Source organism: Primulina huaijiensis, chromosome 14 (genome assembly GCF_012295235.1).
Source record: "Primulina huaijiensis isolate GDHJ02 chromosome 14, ASM1229523v2, whole genome shotgun sequence".
In the NCBI taxonomy this organism is placed as follows: domain Eukaryota; kingdom Viridiplantae; phylum Streptophyta; class Magnoliopsida; order Lamiales; family Gesneriaceae; genus Primulina; species Primulina huaijiensis.
The window spans coordinates 1,456,677-1,475,395 of record NC_133319.1 but is presented as its reverse complement, the minus strand read 5'-3'; the positions used below and the strand labels follow the sequence as shown (position 1 = coordinate 1,475,395).

Sequence of the window (18,719 nt, the reverse complement as noted above, 5' to 3'; positions counted from 1 at the left end):
TTCGCTCTCATCCAAAAACTCACTTCACACTCCCAGATAAGGAATCCCACCAAACCCTCGTATCAAAATAGAAGGTTCGGCCGGCCTGAAAAATTACCCAGAAAATGGCGAATCTAAGAACAGCGATGGACGCAGCATTCTGGGACCTGAACGTTTCGACTCCTCAAGTTCTTGATGGTGTCTCAAGGGCTGTTCCAGGAGATTCTGCGCCGATTGATGGTGCGAGAGCCAGTAAAGCTCTCAGAATTCAGCAGTTATCTTTGTTGGGAAATGGGTTCCCTTTAGGCATCATTCCGTCCTTTTCTCCCTCTGCTAATCATAAAGAATTGGGCTCGTTTGCGCTGCAGTCACTTCTGGGCAAAGTAGTTTTTGGCAATTGGTAAAATTCCGAGCACCTTTGTTGTTCTGCGTCGGTAATCGTAATGACTAATGTGTATTTTGGTTTTCTTGTCGTGTTTGTTGATATGGTTGAGACTGCGCGTTATTGGAATTTGGCTTTGTGTTTATGTTTCATTCCCAGTGGCACTCAGAATTATTTCAAATTGCAATACATTTTCATCGATGTTTGTTAGGATGGTGGCGAGATGTAAGTATGTCCTTAGTTCATATAGCGGTCAACATAGTGGCCAATCACCAATGTGAAAAGAATTACCAACTTTTTTGTGATATCTTTAAATATACAAGTTTATAACATTCAGAATACATTAGGTTTCCAGGAACAGGCTATAATTATGGATCATTTCGGCATGGAAGCATTTTGAGCTGAATAACTGTGATTACAGATTTGAATTTGTTATTCTACATCTTAGGTTAAAATGTCTTTTTAGGAAGAGATTTCCCATAGTTAAAATTGTTAACTAAACAAATGTGACGAAGTTCTTTGATCTATAACTCCCAAGGGTTATTTAATTTACATGAACTTTGTGTTTTCAACTTTACTTCTTTATTCAACTCACCAATCACAAGGATCAATTTTTGCATATGCGGATTATTTTGTTCATGTACTAACTCAGAGAGATTAACTTTCTCTTGCAGGTGGGTTGGTTTAATTGGACAGTTCCGTCCAAAGAAATTGATATCATCTATTAAAGCTGAATTTTCTGCTGCAGAAGAATGGGATCTACCTTTGCTCAAGGAGACTGCAAAGAAATTCCTGGACAAATCACTCTATGCAGTTGGCTTATGCTCACAAATAGCTCTAACATCCTCATCATCCTTACTATTGAGCACTGAAAAGCATGGTGAGAAGAAAACAAGGCGTATGAAGGCCATGCTCTTTCACAAGGTAAAGTTCTGAAGTTGTTTTAGTAGGTCCTTTCACAAGCCCATCTCCCATTGTCCTTCATTTTGATCGCCTTCTGGCCTCTACTGTTTTCAAATGTCCAAACTTGGAAAAATGAGAAAAAAGGGGGCTTCCTGACTCCTGAGGTTCAATATGAAAGCATTCGACATCTGTTTTAAGCAACAATAAATTTTTGATACTTCACTTGGAAATTTATTATGTGATTAGTATGTTGATCATCTTTTGATCCATAATTTCTTTCTAACCAGTCATTGTCCCAACGAGAAGTTTGTCATAGTCGAAGAACATTTATTCTGTGTTACCCACCTTCAATCAAATGATTGAGTTGGGTCAAGTGATCTGCTTAACTTAACCTTAATGATAATTTCAAAGTCTGCTCTACGTCTTTCTCAATTTTGCAGCTTCCAGATCACGATATTACTTTAGAAGCTGCATGGCCTGAGTTGTTCATAGGCTGTAAAGGGAAGTACTGGGAAGTTCCTGAGTCTATATCATTGGACTGTTCATCCCTTGTCTCGGAGTCGGGACTGAGATACCGTTTTGGCATACATAAAAATAATGGCCTCCCACTGGCCATAGATTCCATTGATTGTGAAACACCCCTATCCTTATTGCCTGGTGTGTGCATGAAATCTGCCTTTTCGTATGAGAAGTCTAAGGACTTGTGGAGGCAAATAGAAACAGAGGACGATGTGATAAAAAAGACAGGAACGGACCAATTTCGGCATCGTTCATATGATATTCGTCTCAAAGAGCCTCATGCGGCAATATCTGGAATTATGGGTAATTTTAAGATTTCAGACTGTGCTAATAGATACTAGTTTTATAGTTTTGCCTTATGTAATTTAGTCTATTTGCTGAGAGTATAATTTTTTATTTGTGTTCAAATTTTATGTTCAATTCTTCGTCCATCACATACGGTGTTGGGCTGTTGGGTGATTTGTTGGAGCTAAATATTCACTTCATTGACTACAGCTTTCATTATTGAAATGACTGCTTCTATTTCCCAGCAATTTTGGTACTTTCCACATCATGGATGGAGGGCTTCTTCACTGAATATTATATTTTATGGCTAGATCAGTCTAACAAATATGTATGAAAACATTGCTAAATGCAAACATGGATGTCTGACATGTTTTATTTCGAACGAGATTTTTAATCCTTTCATAGTTGTATCATAACATTTAAATGATTCTAAAGTGGGTTCTGTGTCTGATAAAAAAAACAGTTCTTTTATTTCCTTCACATGATAGTGGCGTGAAATGACGTTCGTTCCTATATATCATTTAGTTATCAAGAATTATATCTGTTTAATTTATGATTGCATCCCGAGTTCATTAGTCTGGTACTTGGTAGAAACTTGTTTTCGTTTTACCATTTCACAGTTCTACTTTTGTCATTCTTTATTCTCCATTTGCATTTAGGGGGTACTTGTGAAGCATGGTTTGGTGGTAGGAAAGATTCATCCCAAGTTGTGGACATAAATTCTTCAAGGGCTAAGGATAGAGGTCGTTTTGTTGCTGATTTATTCGGATCAGTTTGCTATACTTTCCAACATGGGAAACTCACAAAGACATTTGGTGACCTCACCAGATTAGATGCTCGTGTTGATATTTCTTCAGCTTCTGCTTTGGCCAATTCGGTGTACAATCTCTGCCGAAGGACACAGAGCCATCGATCACCAAATTTACAGTCTTCTCCTAGACTTAGTTTAATATTTCAGCAGCAGGTGACTGTCTCCATCTGATTATCACACTCTTCACTAAATGTCATATTACAAACAAGACTGCCACCCCACATCATATATAACGAAGTCTCGAGTTTATAGATATATTATTCTTCAATGATGTGCTAGATATTGATGGTGTTTAACATTATGCAGGTGGCTGGACCAATTGTTTTCCGAGTGGATTCCAAATTTGCCTTCGACTCTTCAGGTGGGAGAAGTGGACCTCAGCTGGAAGATCTGATATGCAGCTTGAATTACTCTTTAAGAATCCTGCGTTCTGGGAAGGTTGTAGCATGGTACGCACCGAAAAGGAAAGAAGGAATGATTGAACTACGCCTGTTTGAATTCTAAAACTACGCCTGTTTAAATTTTTGTTCTATTTTGGTCCAAGTCAATTCTTGGCTTAATTCTCCAGTGACATGTTTCGTCTTAGGGTCTGTGATTCTGTCTCATGCTTACAAAAACTGTAGCTTATTAAATTTCACTCAAGGTTATATAAAATCAGTTGTTGAAATCTGTGGCTTGTGAAATAAACTGACATATGACAATAATCCAAATAAATATGACTCTAACTGGAGCTAGAAGATAGTTCATAACCCGCCTTTCAAAAATGTGCGTCCAAACTAGAAGTGATTTGCTGTTTTAAGCAGCTTTCGAGCGACTTTTTTTATAACTGACTGACAAAATAATGTGGATTTGAATTCGATACTCTTTTCAAATAAATCATTGTCTTTCACATAATAAATCCTGTGGGGAAAGAATTCCTACTACTTTTTATTCTACAAACATGCAAATGAGTGCATAAATATCGTATACGCCTATGTGTTTATCTATAAATTGACATTCATCTATTAGATGTAAAATTTAGATATGTTTTATTATATTCAATATATGAGTATTACCTGTGGGCAAAAACTTGTGTGAGACGGTCTCACGGGTCATATTTGTGAGACGGATCATTTATTTGGGTCATCCATGAAAAAGTATTACTTTTTATGCTAAGAGTATTACTTTTTATTGTGAATATGGATAGGGTTGACTCGTCTCACAAATTAAGATCCGTGAGACGCTCTCACATGAGACACACTCCTACCTTAGAATACGATGGTGGACTTATATTAAAACATATATATGTCAGACGTCAGTATATATTAAAACGCGTGATATTCATTGTAATAAAATGTAAGTTTTCTATTTTGTCCTTCGCTGATTATAGTTAAGTAAAATGATTGTTTTATTATCTAAAAAATTTAAATATAAGAAAATCAAAGCTAAGAGGCAACTGAGAAACATAATGGGCCGGAAATTTGGCTGTGATTTTTAGTGAACCCAAATATCCCATGGGCTTAATTTAAGCCTTTTACATCTATCATTTTGCAGAATTAGGGCTTTTGCTGCTGCTGCTTTTCCTTGGTGTCGCTTCCCAGACTCATCAGTCATCTCCAATGGTAGCTTCTCTATCCTTCAAGCATTAAAGATCACGCTTAATCTGCTTTCCCTGTTTGATTTTCGTATTTGTTAAAGATTCTTGGCGGAAATGGTCTTGAATTTTTGTTTTTTCAAGCTCAGATGGCTGCTGTTTTAATCATCATGTTGTTGATGTACGAGATGATGATGTCGTTGCGTATTGAAACTCGTTGGTTGTGATCGGATCCTATGGGGTTTAGTCACGCTTTTCGTGTTTCTCTCGATGGAAGTCTTGAAATTAATGAGTAAAAGTTTAGAATTCTTTAGTATTACCATACTTTAGCGGAGTTGGTACATGGAGATTTAGAAGTGTTCTATTTATTTTGTTTTTACCTTTATTTTGATTGTATTGTTAGGTGATTAGGGATGATATCCTCGTTCGTTGTTCACTTCTGTTTTACGCCGTGATATGTTTTCCGATTTGAATCAGTTTCCTTACATTGTTCTAATCACTGTACATTCTGTGATTTTAACTTTTGGTTTTTAGTAATAGTTTTTATTATTACCTTGTGTTACTTGTAAAGTGTCTCAGTTATTGTATTGATTGTAAATCTATGTTTTGTGCAGGCCAAGAGAACCAAGAAGGTTGGTATTGTTGGCAAGTACGGTAGGTCTTACTTTTATAACTGCTTTGTCAATCTCTGTTCTGTCTTTTGTTTCTGGTTGTGTGTGAATGTGTTGTCTGAAGTTGCTCTTGGCTTGTGATTATCTAGTTGGAGGTTATGAGTTCAATTCTCCCATGATCGCCTTTGTCCCATTCATGTTTGTGTAAAGTGTTTTTCCTTGAACTAATGGACTTAATATTTGAACTTCTTCCTCCAGTCTCAGTGTCTTGCCTCCGATTCATTTCTTCTGACTTGAATGGCTATTGATCTTTTGGTCTATGACACTAGGAGAGCGGCCCTTTGTTACTTTAAACCGATTTTCATTTCATATGGGAATAGTTATTGATGTTACGTAACATGTTTTTTTAGGAAGTTAGTGATTAGTTAACTTCGATTGTGAAATCTTCATGATCCTTATGTGGTAATGGCATTAAACATTCTTCTCCTTGAACTTGTATATCAGAGTTTTTGGATCCATCAGTTGTAGGCTTTGTTAATGTACTATATGTTGAGTCCTTATTTCATGTTCAAGCTCGAACCCTTTTATTTCTAATGTAATGATCAGTTTCTATTATCCTTTCGAAACATTTCAGGTACCCGTTATGGTGCAAGTTTGAGAAAGCAGATTAAGAAGATGGAAGTAAGTCAACACAGCAAGTACTTTTGTGAGTTCTGCGGGAAGGTATGCACCAAGAGTTAAGTCTATAGCATGATTGATTTGCTGGGTGATATTGGTTGATTATGCATATTCCGAATGTAATAATTCTGTAACAGTATGCCGTGAAGAGGAAGGCAGTTGGCATTTGGGGATGCAAGGATTGTGGCAAAGTGAAGGCTGGTGGTGCTTACACTTTGAAGTAATAAACTTCTTTATTTTGACCTTCTTAAATTCACATTTAGTTCCCAAACTCATAATTCCCCACCTTGCAGCACTGCTAGTGCTGTGACTGTTAGGAGCACCATCAGAAGGCTCAGGGAGCAAACTGAGAGTTAAATTTTTCGATATTTCTCATGGTCATCCGCCCATTTTGAAATTATGGGTATCATTTAGGTAATTTAGTTACTGATCAAACAGCAATGAGAGCACTACAACTATATGTATGGCGATACTTCTTTTTTCCTGAAATTACTGAAAACTCACTCCTTGGCGATCTGAATACTTGTGTATTACTTGTGTATTGTCTCATGGCTAGAAATATTAACAAATCAGATGATGATAGGAGAAATATTATGAAATCATAGTGTCTGCTCTTCGTATTTTTTAATTCTTGTTCAGGTCGTTTTGGAGTTTCCGCTAAACTTTGCTTGTCGGGTGCGAACGTCAAAACATCCCCAAACGTAGCATTTCCATAATTTCTTCGGTTAATCAACTCTTTGCTCCAACACTCCTGGCTGGTTAGAAAATAATGGGGTGGATTTTAAGACCTCTGATGACAAAGCGATAGGTTTTTTCTGAAGGATATTGTGCCCACCTTTCGGCGAATTTGTTTCGATTGGATGATTGAACACCGACTTTTTAAAATTCAGGCAAAGACAAACCCTGCTCTCGGGGTATAATTCATCGGATGGCTGTATTTATTTAATTTTTATAAATGACGCAACTATAAGAATATCGTGATTAATAAATTTAGAAAAATAACTTCAAAAAAGTTAGATTTTAAACTAATTGTATTATGATTAATACTTTTGTTATGATTAATAAATTCAGAAAAATCATTTTACTACGATTAGTAAGTTTTTCGGGGTATTATAAAGCTCCGCTAAGGTTGAAATTTTCATGTTAAAAGTTTTCGATCTAAATTGATACTTTTTAAAGACTATATTTTAATGTATTATTTTAGTAGCTAATTTATTGTTTAATTAATGGAGGATATGTTTTCTGAAAATAATGTATGATTAAGTTTGAAAATTATAATTTTATGGAATGTTTATTACCCATGAAAAAACCATTTTCCACTTTCTTACACCATGCTACAGTGATAAAATGAAAAGGGAAAAATGCCAAAATGCGAAATTGTTCCTCTGGTGATAAATTATAGCCAAAGATTAACAAATGATTTGTTGACGGGACTAATCTCTACTATCTAGAAGTAGTATATGTAATAATTCTTCAAAATTTCGATTGATTGCTTTCACAACAACTACTAGTGAAAAATATGCACACTAAATTAATACAGTCCACAACGTTAAGATTGTAAAAACAGAAAGAAATGAAAACTGACACGAGAACTGAAATAAAAAAAAGTAACAACTCATTCATTAGTTAAGCATGCTTCGTGTATCTAAGCCAACCTGCTCACGATCCACTGATATACCACAAAGCCTAATACGGAACTTTTGTCAGAAGAAGAATTAAGACATTGATAGCAGCAAAGGACCGAAAGCTACGCGTCAAGGCTTGTGAATCTTGTAGCCAAAAAACTCTAGGAATATAGTTCTGTGTTGGCTTTCGTGGCTTGAGGTGTCCATAAGTCATCAAGAAGAGATGAGGGAATGTGATTCCGAAATACGCTCCATCAATATCTTTGGTGGTAAATGAAATCATCCGTCAAGCATGTATGCAACATATAACGGGAAACGGTTCTACTCCCTTGATTCTCACATCTATATTTTAGCAAATCCAATGTATCTTGATGCATCAAAATTGTTTAGATCATGCAATATTTATGTTAATTCATTTTACAGTTCTTGTGTGTGTGTGTGTGAAATACGTATTGCCTTTGAGATTGACCATGATGTGTGGTTAAAAAAACATTCTTAATGCAACACCTGGCCACTTTGGATGAACTTTGTGTGTGTGCGAGGGAGAGGGGAGGGTTGTTAGCATGCAAATCAACCAGAGGGTCAAGGCCTCAATGCAATAGGGCAATGGAAGGATACTGCCCGTGTACTTGGATCGAGGGTAGTTAATATCTTCACATTTGGGACAGTATATCTTCACGGTGCTTGAGCGCGGGATGTCCGACCGTCCAACCGGAAGGCAAGGCTGTCCAGAGCAATAAACTCTAGGACATGTTCCAAAGTCATAGTTTTTGTACTCTTCTAACTGCTTTTCAAGTTTCAGCTCAAGTTATATATATATGAGAATGATTCAAATAAAGAGAGTATCCAATTTTAATTTGGTCATGTGAAGTCTACCTACGAAATTATCATCGAGTCATTACTGTTTGAGACAGACGTGGGAAGAGATTGTGTTTGTTACATTTTCATTTACTCTTCGAAAACACTTTGCCTTGGTTTCGCCATTTTGGTCTATAAACATGCAAGATTTACGTTAGTACTGTCGCAGAAGAAGATAATAAGAATCAATTTATCATTATCAAAGGATCGGGATTAGCAATTAAGCTAAGGGTTTTTTTTTTATAATAATTTCTAAAGACTATCTACATGTAGAAGACTAATTAAAAAAAAACTTTCTTTTTAAGTCTTTTTATACGGATCAATAAAATTAGTCTGTAAAATAGACCCAGAAAGTTTAGTTGGTCTCTAAAAATGCAATAAAATTCAGATCAAAATAAGTTATTTATTCTACGCGGCGGTACTCTAGCTCGATCGTGCAACTCAAGTTTGTTCGTTATTATCTTTTTATACAAACTATTACAAAGCCAAGTCTTCCTCTTGATTCAATCGAAAAAAATAAATAATAAAGACGACCAAGAAACAAACCATGCAGTCAACTCCCTGGCTTTTAAGTATACATAACAAGATTGAAAATAATCTCTGTAAAAATGCTAAGGTATATCAATTAATTGGTTCATATTTACTTTATATATTCATAATCAATTTATTTATTGTGGTTTCAACGTTTTATAACTTGTTTCATAAGCCCCCTTTTCAAAGAAGCAGCTGGTATTTTGTTGTGAGAAAATCCCTCACATATGAAGTAATATATATTATTATTAGAAAGTCCAAATAATTACAATTCAAAAACAAATTAAGAAACAAAATGGATCTAGCTAGCTATTATATACATATTCGATTACAATCTACCACTCCACATTTCAGCCATTGACGAGGGTTTACGACTTTCGTTTATACAATCTATTTAAGCAAAATATACTCGAATTATTATTCAAGATTTGGTCAAATTAAATTGCTTTCCTACATAAAAAATTTAGACCAAGTCCAAATTTGTGGTTCCATTTTTGTTTCAAAACAAAATATGCGGTTTCATTTAGTAGACTAGAAAATGAACAGAAACTTCCTCGTCATTGGCACGATCTCAAATTTCTTCCATTTATAGCCGCCTTCACTTTACCTAAACCTTCACAAAACACAAGTATTTATACACTAAGTTAAATCTTATTTCACAACTTTTTTCAATCTTTGTATCCAAAAAAGTTTTTCGATCATTATGGCTACTCTCCCTCAAGGCGCGGTGAGAAAAACCAGCATAAAAAGGTTCATGTACAATGAAGATACCGATACCCCAAACGACACCCGTAACGTCTTACTGATAGTGGCGGCACTGATCACTGCCGTAACATTTCAGGCAGGGGTAAATCCACCCGGGGGTGTGTGGCAGGACGACACGGATGGGCACAAGGCAGGAAGGGCGATTTATTCGGACCAAAAACAAGCGTTCTACACTTTCTTGGTATCCAACACATTAGCTTTTTCGACTTCTATTCTGGTCCTGGTTTCTTTAACTTACAAGTTCCCTTTTCATGTTGAGCTGTGGACTTCCATTTTATCCATGTTTGTGACTTACGCTTCTGCTCTTTTTGCCATAGCTCCTGATGAATCTGTGAGGTTTAGGTACCTGTTGGCTATTGCTTCAGTGCCCTTTGGGATTAGGGCTTTGAAGGAAATATATAAATGGTGGAAGACGAAGCGTATGTGATTTATATCTGTGTATGTAGATTCATAAATAAATTAATGATTTGTAATAATTATAAGCTTCTCATGCATCCTAGCCGAAGATCATTTCTGTAATAATCATGCAAAAATAAACACGTAAATCTTATAATCTTTCAAATTTAATTATGCCTATTTTTCCTTCTCTCAATCTCTGGGTGCTGACAATTAATTGGTACCCCATGCACCTTCCAATAAAGCTACATTTTGTTGCATTGTATATGACAATGGAATTATTTTATTAATCCCTTAAACTTGCGTCAATTGCAAGGATCCCCCTTTGGTTGTTCAATTTGCATTTTGCTGTCAATATATCCCTGGTCCATGAGCTCTTGGCAAGAATTCCATCGCTAGAACTGAATAGAGATTTGTCACGTTTGACGTATTTTTCTTCGCTAATCCTGAAATATTTTGCCGCCCCACATGCAGAAGTTTAAGAATGCATCTACCCAGTCAATCATATCATTCGTGGAGTTTCTTCGACCAATGCATGTTTGTGTCCGCATTAGATGTGTGTATGCACATACATAAATTTGTTTTTAGAAGAAAATTATTATTTATAGAAAAAGCACAAAAATGATAAGGGTTTATTTACATAAAATGATTATTATCTATTTAACTACCAAAAAAAAAATTTATCTCATCAATAAAAAAAAGAAATTGTTCTTGATTAGTCGATTTTACATTTTATTAATTTGACCCGTACTCGTGTTAAAATTTATTTCATTAATTAATTTTCCGAAAATATCATTACTTGGTGATTCACTCGTAACTAATCATGATGAGTGCTCTCCAATAATTATTAGAGAGAAAAAAAAAGGTAATTAAAGAGTTCAAGAAACCAATCGATCCATCTGAAAATTTTGAATCCAACTTGAAAATCAACAACAACAAAAACAAATCCCAGCCCAATATTTCTTGACAAAACTTCATAAATCCAGCAAGATTCTTGAAAATAAATCTAGAAGAAATAGTAATGAAAAGTTAAAAAGAAATATAATAGCCAGCTCAAATATCATCATATCCTAGCTCGAAACTTTTGGAAACCAACCCATGTTCATATTTTAAAATTTAACAACTCAAGAAAACTTCATAATTGAAGCAACCAGATTCTTGAAAAAAAAATAAAAATTGAATAATAAGTAGAATGTAAACTCACATGTCATCCATGAACTTGGCAGACACCATGACACTGGCGATAAGCAGCCTGTGAACGTTGAAGGAATTGATCTGCAGCGTCGGTTGCCGCTGAGTGAACCGATCAAGGTAGACGTAGGCGACAATGTAGCAAGAAGGGCTACAATTGGCATACTTGAAGATTCGTTCGAGATAGCTTTGAATTGAGATGGTTGGTCTGTTGAGGCCATGGAAGACTGAGATTTCCTGGGGTTGGAATGGGCGGTTGAGATCGTTCGACTCCGCCACTTGTTGCAGGAGAGAAGAGAGGAAGGTGATGAGTTTAGGCATCCCATCTGGGATATCTAGTTCCGCNATATACACCGTTTAGTGATTTGACATTATATACATATATTTTTTTTATTGACGATGTCATCTCTATTTTTGGAATATTATAGTTTTGTCACCTTTTATATCTTTTATTTTAGATTTAGCCTGCTACTTACTTCTTTTTTCTTTATTCCTCCACGATCATGGCATTAGTTCATGGTTTCGTCTTCGACGCAGATTCATTGATTATCATTACTCAGTTATTTGATAACTCGTACGAATTCTTTATATATATGAACCCTCAGGGAGAGAAGTTAAACCAATTATTAGTTGAACAGTAGAGATGTAGATCAAGAAATTGACTTTGCAACCAGATGCCAATTTGCATGAGTTAACATGCTGGCTGTCTACGTACAACCACAAATAATTAGATAATAAAATATTGTCATTAATAGATTGCAATCTGTCTTGGCTTATTAATTTCTAATGGTTGGCTAATTCATGAAAAAAAATATATGTAATGCATGTGTGTGTTGAATTTTCTAGTATATTATTAAACAATTTTATGAAAAAAATTATTATTATTTATCAAAATTACAAAAACATGTGTTTACTCGAAAATTAGTGAGATCCTCAGTCTCAATTTATCCGGCATTTTCTATGAAAAAAAGTTTGATTAAAAATTTAGCCGCTCCTGCACATGAATGAATAAATAACCCGAGCCACAAATGATCAACCCAGCCAGGTATTCATTCAAACGTTATTTATCTCATATTGGAACATGCATGGCTGGACCTAACATCATTTTGTTCTTCTTTTAGTGGTCATAAGTGGCTCGAAAACATTAATATTCGTCATATACCCAAGTTTATAGGGGTCACATGCAATTGTTTTCACCTGAAACACAATAATTTTTTTCGATTAAATCTGACTCAAAATTTTCAAATCTGCCATCATTCAGCCGACGTACATTTTCATTGGTTAGAGACCAACACGTATTTCTGTCATCCAAGCTTGGTCTTTGCAACTTATACCAAGCTTGAGGGGCGGTGTTAGTGTTGGTAGATTAACACAGTAGTTAAGAACTATTTAACTACGTTAAAAAAAATGAGAAATCTGGGTGATTGATTATCAAATTCAATATACGAAAATATGAAGAAATGCAAATTTTAAAATACAATAAATTTTGCCATCAAATTTGTTCCCATTATTAAAGAGATTATTGTTAAAAAATAATAATGATCTCACAAACAAAATATATTAATTATTTTGAGATGATAGAAATAAATATCATCTGTCTAAAAATAATTAATTATCGATGATGATCATGTGAGTGGTGCATTAATCTTGCTCAGACCGGGATTTTGAACTCTATGTTACAAGTGGCACTTGACAGACGACAGTGGGGAGTGGCTGATCGATTGCTCATCAATCCAGCCCGAGAGGGAACACATGCATGACGCACATATGACGTGGAGTAATCCTAATCCATCACTGGAGGAGGGCTTTTGACAACTAAATTTTGATGGCAGAGGCTTGAGAGATGAGGGAGCCAAATTCAGCTGTAATCGCCTATTTTATGCTGAGTTTTTCTTATTTTCGATAATGCCGAGACAATAGCCTATTTTGATATTTAGTTTATTTTCGATAAATTAATATGGCTTGCTCGATTTCCGTTGATTTAATATCACTTGTGACAGTCTGATTAACTATTTATATTGATTGATTTTGAATGGAAAGAAAAATTATTGATTAAAGATATATAGCTATTATTAGATGCTAAACAATTAAGAGGCAAATCTCTGATACAATATTAATATATACACAGACAATAGTATCATCCCCACAAAACACAACAGGGTGACTGCAGCTGCAAAATTCCAAAGTATTTAAGTATTTATAATTATAATAATATTTATAAAAACAAGTCCTGTCCTTATAATTCTATTGCTATCTTGCCTTATAACACCATAAGGCGAAAGGTCAAAAAGTCACATGTTCATCTTAATGCGATGATTTTACTTAATGGCATACGAACGGCCGCAAACCATCTCGAGGGATTCGGTGATCAACGAAGAAAAACTGGTCATGGCTTGGAAAACTCCTGGCAACCCTGTTTGAATGTTATTCAGTGTCATTGCTCGTGTCACCTCGACTGCCTTCAAGTGTTTATGCATCTCGTCCTCAACCCGCATCTGGCATGTTGCAAGTTCTGCTTTTTTATCAGCCAGTGGGTCTCGAGCATCCAAAACGTGCCCGTTATCTGGTCCTGTATCAGGAAGTCCTATGCCAACCATTGAGTAAGAGTGGTAATATTTTCTTTCTATGTTTCTGAGCGAGGAAGCCTTTTTCTCGAGCTCCTTTGACACATTCTCTGTTCGTTTCTTGATCTTGAGCTCCTCTATTTGCTTCAGGTATATTGAATGAACTACATTGATGAAGCTTTTGATGGCTTCAGAAGCAACTGTATCTGGGATTCGGTCGAGTACAAGTTTCCACTCATCCAAGAAAGCAAAAACCTCTGGTAGCTCCCTATTATTTGGCTCGGTGTTGATGGGGATGAAGGTTAGCCTAAACCATCCATGAAGAGAGCAAATGAAATCACGCTGAAACTTTATCAGGCGACAGAAACTGGAATGCCAAGCTAATACAGCCGATTCAAGATCACGTGTTGCCTGCTTGTGCAGGTCAGAAGTTGGTTCACCTTTGGTTGTTCGGTTAACTAGACCACGAACTTGTTGCACTATGTCGTTCTGGATTGCATGATACTGATTCATAGATCTCCACATGTACATGAACCTGCATTATCAATTTCACCCGAAGGTTGGTAATGTAGGATAAGTAACAAAATTACAAAAATGAAACAAATAAATGCATTAGTGAGCATCAAATGGAAGTCAATACACGGAATTTCCTCAGTTCTCACCCTTTATAAAGTGCAGTGGAATTTCATGAATTTATTCACAATTTAACAGGACATGTAATCGGTGATAACTGATGAACTTATCAATAGATTCCTTCATATTTGTTTGGCTCATACTCATAACCACCTCAAACATGGTTTTCATAAACACTGATCATTAGCGGACTACGACGCAACAGAAACACTTGATTTTGAATGCAAGATAAGGTGGCAATACATACCCGTGACAAAGTTCAACAAGTTGTGGGACGAGGTCCGAGTCTCGTAAAGTAACAATAGCAGTGGACGTCGTTGAAACGGCCTGAGATGTCACCACGATCAGTGATTGCAGCCGCGTTATCGATGCCTTAGTCTTGTCCAACTTGGCTTCCTCTCCCCCTCTGTACTCCTGACTTTGAAGCACTGACAACTTTTTCTCATGCTCGATCTTTACACCTTCTTTAGCCTAGATTATCCACAGTGGGCACACACCAATATATCGATAAGTATTCAGCTACAAATCTTGGCAAACATTTGGAAATTTAACTGATTCGTGCTTAATATACTCGAGGATTGCAGAAAAAAACACTGTAGAACAATATTAGAACTTTCGGTGGAAACATAGCGAGTGAAATTTTCCAGAGCCTAAAAATTTCATTATGATTAGCATTTTTTTTAGGTGATGACAGGCACACACCAGCTGGAAACTAAAAGACAAGTCTTTTGGAAGCAGACCCACCATCATGTTCCAAGTTGAAATCCTAAAGATGATTCCAGGCTGTTTTTGTCACTCAGGGTATTTTTGTCATTTCATACAGAGGCTTATCAATAAGCTAACACAACCAATATAGCACCACAACCACCCACTAAAAAGAGACGTGTTCCAAGTCTATATAATCTCTCCCCTAGCTTTTTCAAGGAACGAATTTGTCATTACATTACTAGAAATGCAATCAAGAAAAGGGAAAGCTTCATGAAATTGTCAGCTGTGGCGTCTATGAAACAACAAAACAAGATCCAAAATTCACTTCAAATGAAAAATGTGAAACCTCGATGAGGATTAGACGAAAGTGGTTGATGTTGAGAGATTCAGATCCATTACCTTCACTTCTTGATATAATTTCTTTTCCCAAGCCAAGAGCCGTTCCAAGGTGGAGCAAAGGCTCTTTGGACCACCAGATTGGTCTATCGAATAGGGTTCGAACCGGTATTTAACTGCCAATGGAGGCTTCGAAGTCCAGCTTGAACTCAGATTACTCAACATTCCACTAGAATGATAGACTGTCTCTGTAAGAAGAGGAAACAAAAACGATTAAATTGAACCAAGAAGCAACTTCCTAGTACATCCCACAATACTTATTCAAAGATATGTGAATCCTTTAGCAATCTTCATTAAGGACTGGTAAGATCAAGAGTCCAAATGATAACTCGCCCCAAAAACTTTTAGTGGGAAAAAGGACAACAGTTTTGGGGGAAATTAGAATCTCACGAGAATAGCATAGAATCGGCTAGATTTCAATTCAAGAATATACTAGGCCATAGCTATACTCACTTTTCAGCTGTTTGAAGCTACGATCAAGCTGAGCTCTCCCCGTCTCAAGTATCTCAGAGACCTGCTCTCCAGAAGCAGCAGCCTTATCGAAATACTCCTGGATAGCCGCCGCAATCTCTGCTAAATCTTTGTGCCTCACTACAACCCGACGATCAGAATTCGTCCCTTCTTTGTTTCCATCTCGCCAACTAGCCGAAGACTTTCCCTCATCCTCCGATGAAAGCTTCTCCAACTTGCTAGAGAACTTAAAGTTCGCGTTCACATGGGAATTCTCCTTGTTTGCAGCAACTGCCTCACTCTTCACCGAGCCAAAATTTGACCGAGTCCCAAAATCAGATCTTGACTTCAAATCTTCCTCAACATCCTCGTCAGATGAGCTACTTGTGCTACTATAATGATCATGGTCTTCCCATTCACTGCATTGCACCTCCTCTCTCTCAGTTTCTTCCTCCTCTTCTTTCACCCACTGCCCTTTACGGTGCAAGGGACCTTGTTTCATATGATTTCTTGCAGAACTATTACGAGTATATCGCGAGTTTGGCGAGTGATCTGACCCCCTGTCATCAAAGTGCTTGTTTTCGTCGATACCAAAAGGTCTCTGATAGCGATCACCGGTATGGCTTGAATCTTTATCATCAGTATAGTGATTATCATCATCAGAATGGTCCTCCCCGGTCCGGCCTGCGGTTCTCTTGTTGTTCTGGAGTTGGTTGAAGTGCTCGGAGTCCGGAGGGGAGGGGGGAGGGTAAAAATTATCCCAATTCCATACAGAAGATGCTTGTGAAGGTGTGGTTGAGTAAGTTGAATTTACGGCGGCGTTGAAAGTGAAATTATTGAGGGGTGGTGGAGAGGATGAAAAGCTTGAGTCGGAAAGGATGTGGGGTAATTTAATAGGCTTTTTCCGGCGTGGCTGCGGTTGGTGGCGGCGATGATGGGAAGAGGTTGTGGACAAGGGAGGGGATGGAGGAGGGGGCGAAGAGCGTGAAGCAGATGGGGATGGGATGTGATCATCAGTCGGTGGAATGAAGGCCGGGGGTTTAACGGCAGAGGCGGCGGTGGCAGCAGGAGTGCGGAGGAGGACGGCGGGGGTATGGTGCGAGACTGATAGTGGTTCACCGGAGGCGAAGGCGACGAGGACTGAGCCAGTTAAGCGAAGGGACCGGCAGTAATCCAAGTGAGCTGCGGCCAGGTGGTGACGGGCGTAAACTGACTCCTTTATCAAGCGGCGGCGCTCTTTGCACCGCCGCACGGTGTCCTCGTTGTCGAGCTTGGACGCCGTGCAACCCATGACTTGAAACACTCTTATCTTAAGGAATCAGCAAGTCAACCCAATAGTAGCGGCGCGTGGCGGCGGAGCAGAAGTGTCTCGCATTTAAAAGGGTGGAGGAGCCTGCCACTACATACTGCTGCTTCAACAAAAATCATATGCAATTATTACTATTTATGTATATTTTTAAAGCTTTTGTTGTTATTCTTAATTTCAATTTGGATATTGTCTTATTTCATTTCGTTAAAATATATGCATTTTTTAGAAAACAAAGAAAATCTCCATGTGGGTCCTTTTGTCCATCGTTGATTTCATCGTCCCAAATGTATTCTCTCGTGAGACGGTTTCACGAATTTTTATCTGTGAGACGGATCAACTCTACCGATATTCACAATAAAAATAATACTTTTAGCATAAAAATAATAATTTTTCATGAATTATCCAAATAAGATATCTGTTTCACAAAATACTGACTCGTGAGATCTTATCATACAAATTTTTGCCAAATTACAATTACAAGAAAAATAAATTATGATCTATATTTTCAAATGTAGTATAAGCTCCGATGAAAATTTAGGAATGATAATAAGTCATGTTATTTTCAAGTATGATAATGGATTGATTCAAAACTTGGTCCGGCAATAAACCCACCCAAACGGGACGGGTTTACACCGCCTACGGTTTATGGGTCCAATTTGGATAGGACACTTCGAATTCACGAGACGGGACGGGACCAAACTCACCCCGAACTTGACCCATTACTCTCCTTATATGGAAGTAATAATTCGACTGCACATTACCATTTACTAAAATGACGCTTTATTGTCTGTACAAATTATGAAAAAATATACATCAATTAATGGAGCATAAGGCTATTTCCAACCTTTTACACTTTTAACTTCACAATAACACGATTTATGCGTCAAAGTTCAAATATAGAGTTGTTATGTAACCCATAAACTCCAAAATAATATTCCTAAAATATTCTGTATCATTTATTTAATTCTATAAATTATTTATTTGTGAATTAATTAAATAAATTTTAATAAAAATAATTTTACTCTTAGAAACAATTAATTGGAATTTAATTTAATCTAATAAAATAATTAATTCAAATAAGTTTAATGAAACTAGTTCTTTATTAAAATTATCTTTGTGAATTAAATATAAAAATAAAATAAAATAATTTTGTTTGAGTAATTAATAAACACATAAACTTTTGTGAGATGGTTTCACGAGCCAATTTTATGAGACATGTCTCATATTTGGGTAATTCATGAAAAATTATTGTTTTTTATATAAAAAAATATTACTTATAATTTTAGATATGATCATAGTTGACACGTCTCACGGATAAAAATTCGTGAGATTTTCTCACAAAAGACATACTGATTAATAAAACAATTTTCTTTATCCGTGAGATTTTCTCACAAAAGACATACTGATTAATAAAACAATTTTCATTTAATATCCATATGCTCTAGAATTTAGACGAGACCGGGCTTTAGCCCAATGGTCTCACCCACCAGCTTAAGCTGGCTCCCTCCTCAGGTTCGATCCCTCTCCCCAGCGTGCGTTGTAAAAAAAAAAC

The 18,719-nt window shown here is 36.6% G+C and overlaps 3 protein-coding genes across 3 annotated transcripts; 2 read left to right on the top strand and 1 right to left on the bottom strand.

Annotated features, from left to right (window-relative positions):
* Nucleotides 1-3,537, top strand: LOC140957926 (protein TRIGALACTOSYLDIACYLGLYCEROL 4, chloroplastic-like). Its single transcript, XM_073415351.1, has 5 exons — nt 1-379; nt 1,036-1,285; nt 1,705-2,086; nt 2,728-3,032; nt 3,186-3,537. Exons 1-5 carry the CDS (start codon nt 105-107, stop codon nt 3,381-3,383), a joined length of 1,410 nt encoding a protein of 469 aa, XP_073271452.1. The 5' UTR covers nt 1-104; the 3' UTR covers nt 3,384-3,537.
* Nucleotides 3,538-4,363: 826 nt separating this feature from the next.
* On the top strand, nt 4,364-6,261 carry LOC140957408 (large ribosomal subunit protein eL43). Its single transcript, XM_073414641.1, has 5 exons — nt 4,364-4,480; nt 5,067-5,106; nt 5,698-5,786; nt 5,879-5,961; nt 6,035-6,261. The coding sequence occupies exons 1-5, from the start codon at nt 4,478-4,480 to the stop codon at nt 6,096-6,098; spliced, it is 279 nt and encodes a 92-aa protein (XP_073270742.1). The 5' UTR covers nt 4,364-4,477; the 3' UTR covers nt 6,099-6,261.
* A 6,943-nt stretch (nt 6,262-13,204) lies between these two features.
* Nucleotides 13,205-17,291, bottom strand: LOC140956871 (nitrate regulatory gene2 protein-like). Its single transcript, XM_073413778.1, has 4 exons — nt 15,862-17,291; nt 15,412-15,596; nt 14,552-14,775; nt 13,205-14,206 (listed from the first exon to the last, which is right to left on the bottom strand). The coding sequence occupies exons 1-4, from the start codon at nt 17,147-17,149 to the stop codon at nt 13,426-13,428; spliced, it is 2,478 nt and encodes an 825-aa protein (XP_073269879.1). The 5' UTR covers nt 17,150-17,291; the 3' UTR covers nt 13,205-13,425.
* Nucleotides 17,292-18,719: the final 1,428 nt, after the last annotated feature.

What these genes read in the sequence shown, in the direction of transcription:
- LOC140957926 (XM_073415351.1), top strand. Translation starts at nt 105, where the DNA reads ATGGCGAATCTAAGAACAGCGATGGACGCAGCATTCTGGGACCTGAAC. An exon ending in AGGCCATGCTCTTTCACAAG is followed by an intron (nt 1,286 to 1,704) that starts GTAAAGTTCTGA and finishes TCAATTTTGCAG; the next exon opens with CTTCCAGATCACGATATTAC. An exon ending in GGCAATATCTGGAATTATGG is followed by an intron (nt 2,087 to 2,727) that starts GTAATTTTAAGA and finishes ATTTGCATTTAG; the next exon opens with GGGGTACTTGTGAAGCATGG.
- LOC140957408 (XM_073414641.1), top strand. An exon ending in TGGTATTGTTGGCAAGTACG is followed by an intron (nt 5,107 to 5,697) that starts GTAGGTCTTACT and finishes GAAACATTTCAG; the next exon opens with GTACCCGTTATGGTGCAAGT. An exon ending in TTTGTGAGTTCTGCGGGAAG is followed by an intron (nt 5,787 to 5,878) that starts GTATGCACCAAG and finishes ATTCTGTAACAG; the next exon opens with TATGCCGTGAAGAGGAAGGC.
- LOC140956871 (XM_073413778.1), bottom strand. Translation starts at nt 17,149, where the DNA reads ATGGGTTGCACGGCGTCCAAGCTCGACAACGAGGACACCGTGCGGCGG. An exon ending in AATTATATCAAGAAGTGAAG is followed by an intron (nt 14,776 to 15,411) that starts GTAATGGATCTG and finishes TGGATAATCTAG; the next exon opens with GCTAAAGAAGGTGTAAAGAT. An exon ending in CTTGTTGAACTTTGTCACGG is followed by an intron (nt 14,207 to 14,551) that starts GTATGTATTGCC and finishes TTGATAATGCAG; the next exon opens with GTTCATGTACATGTGGAGAT.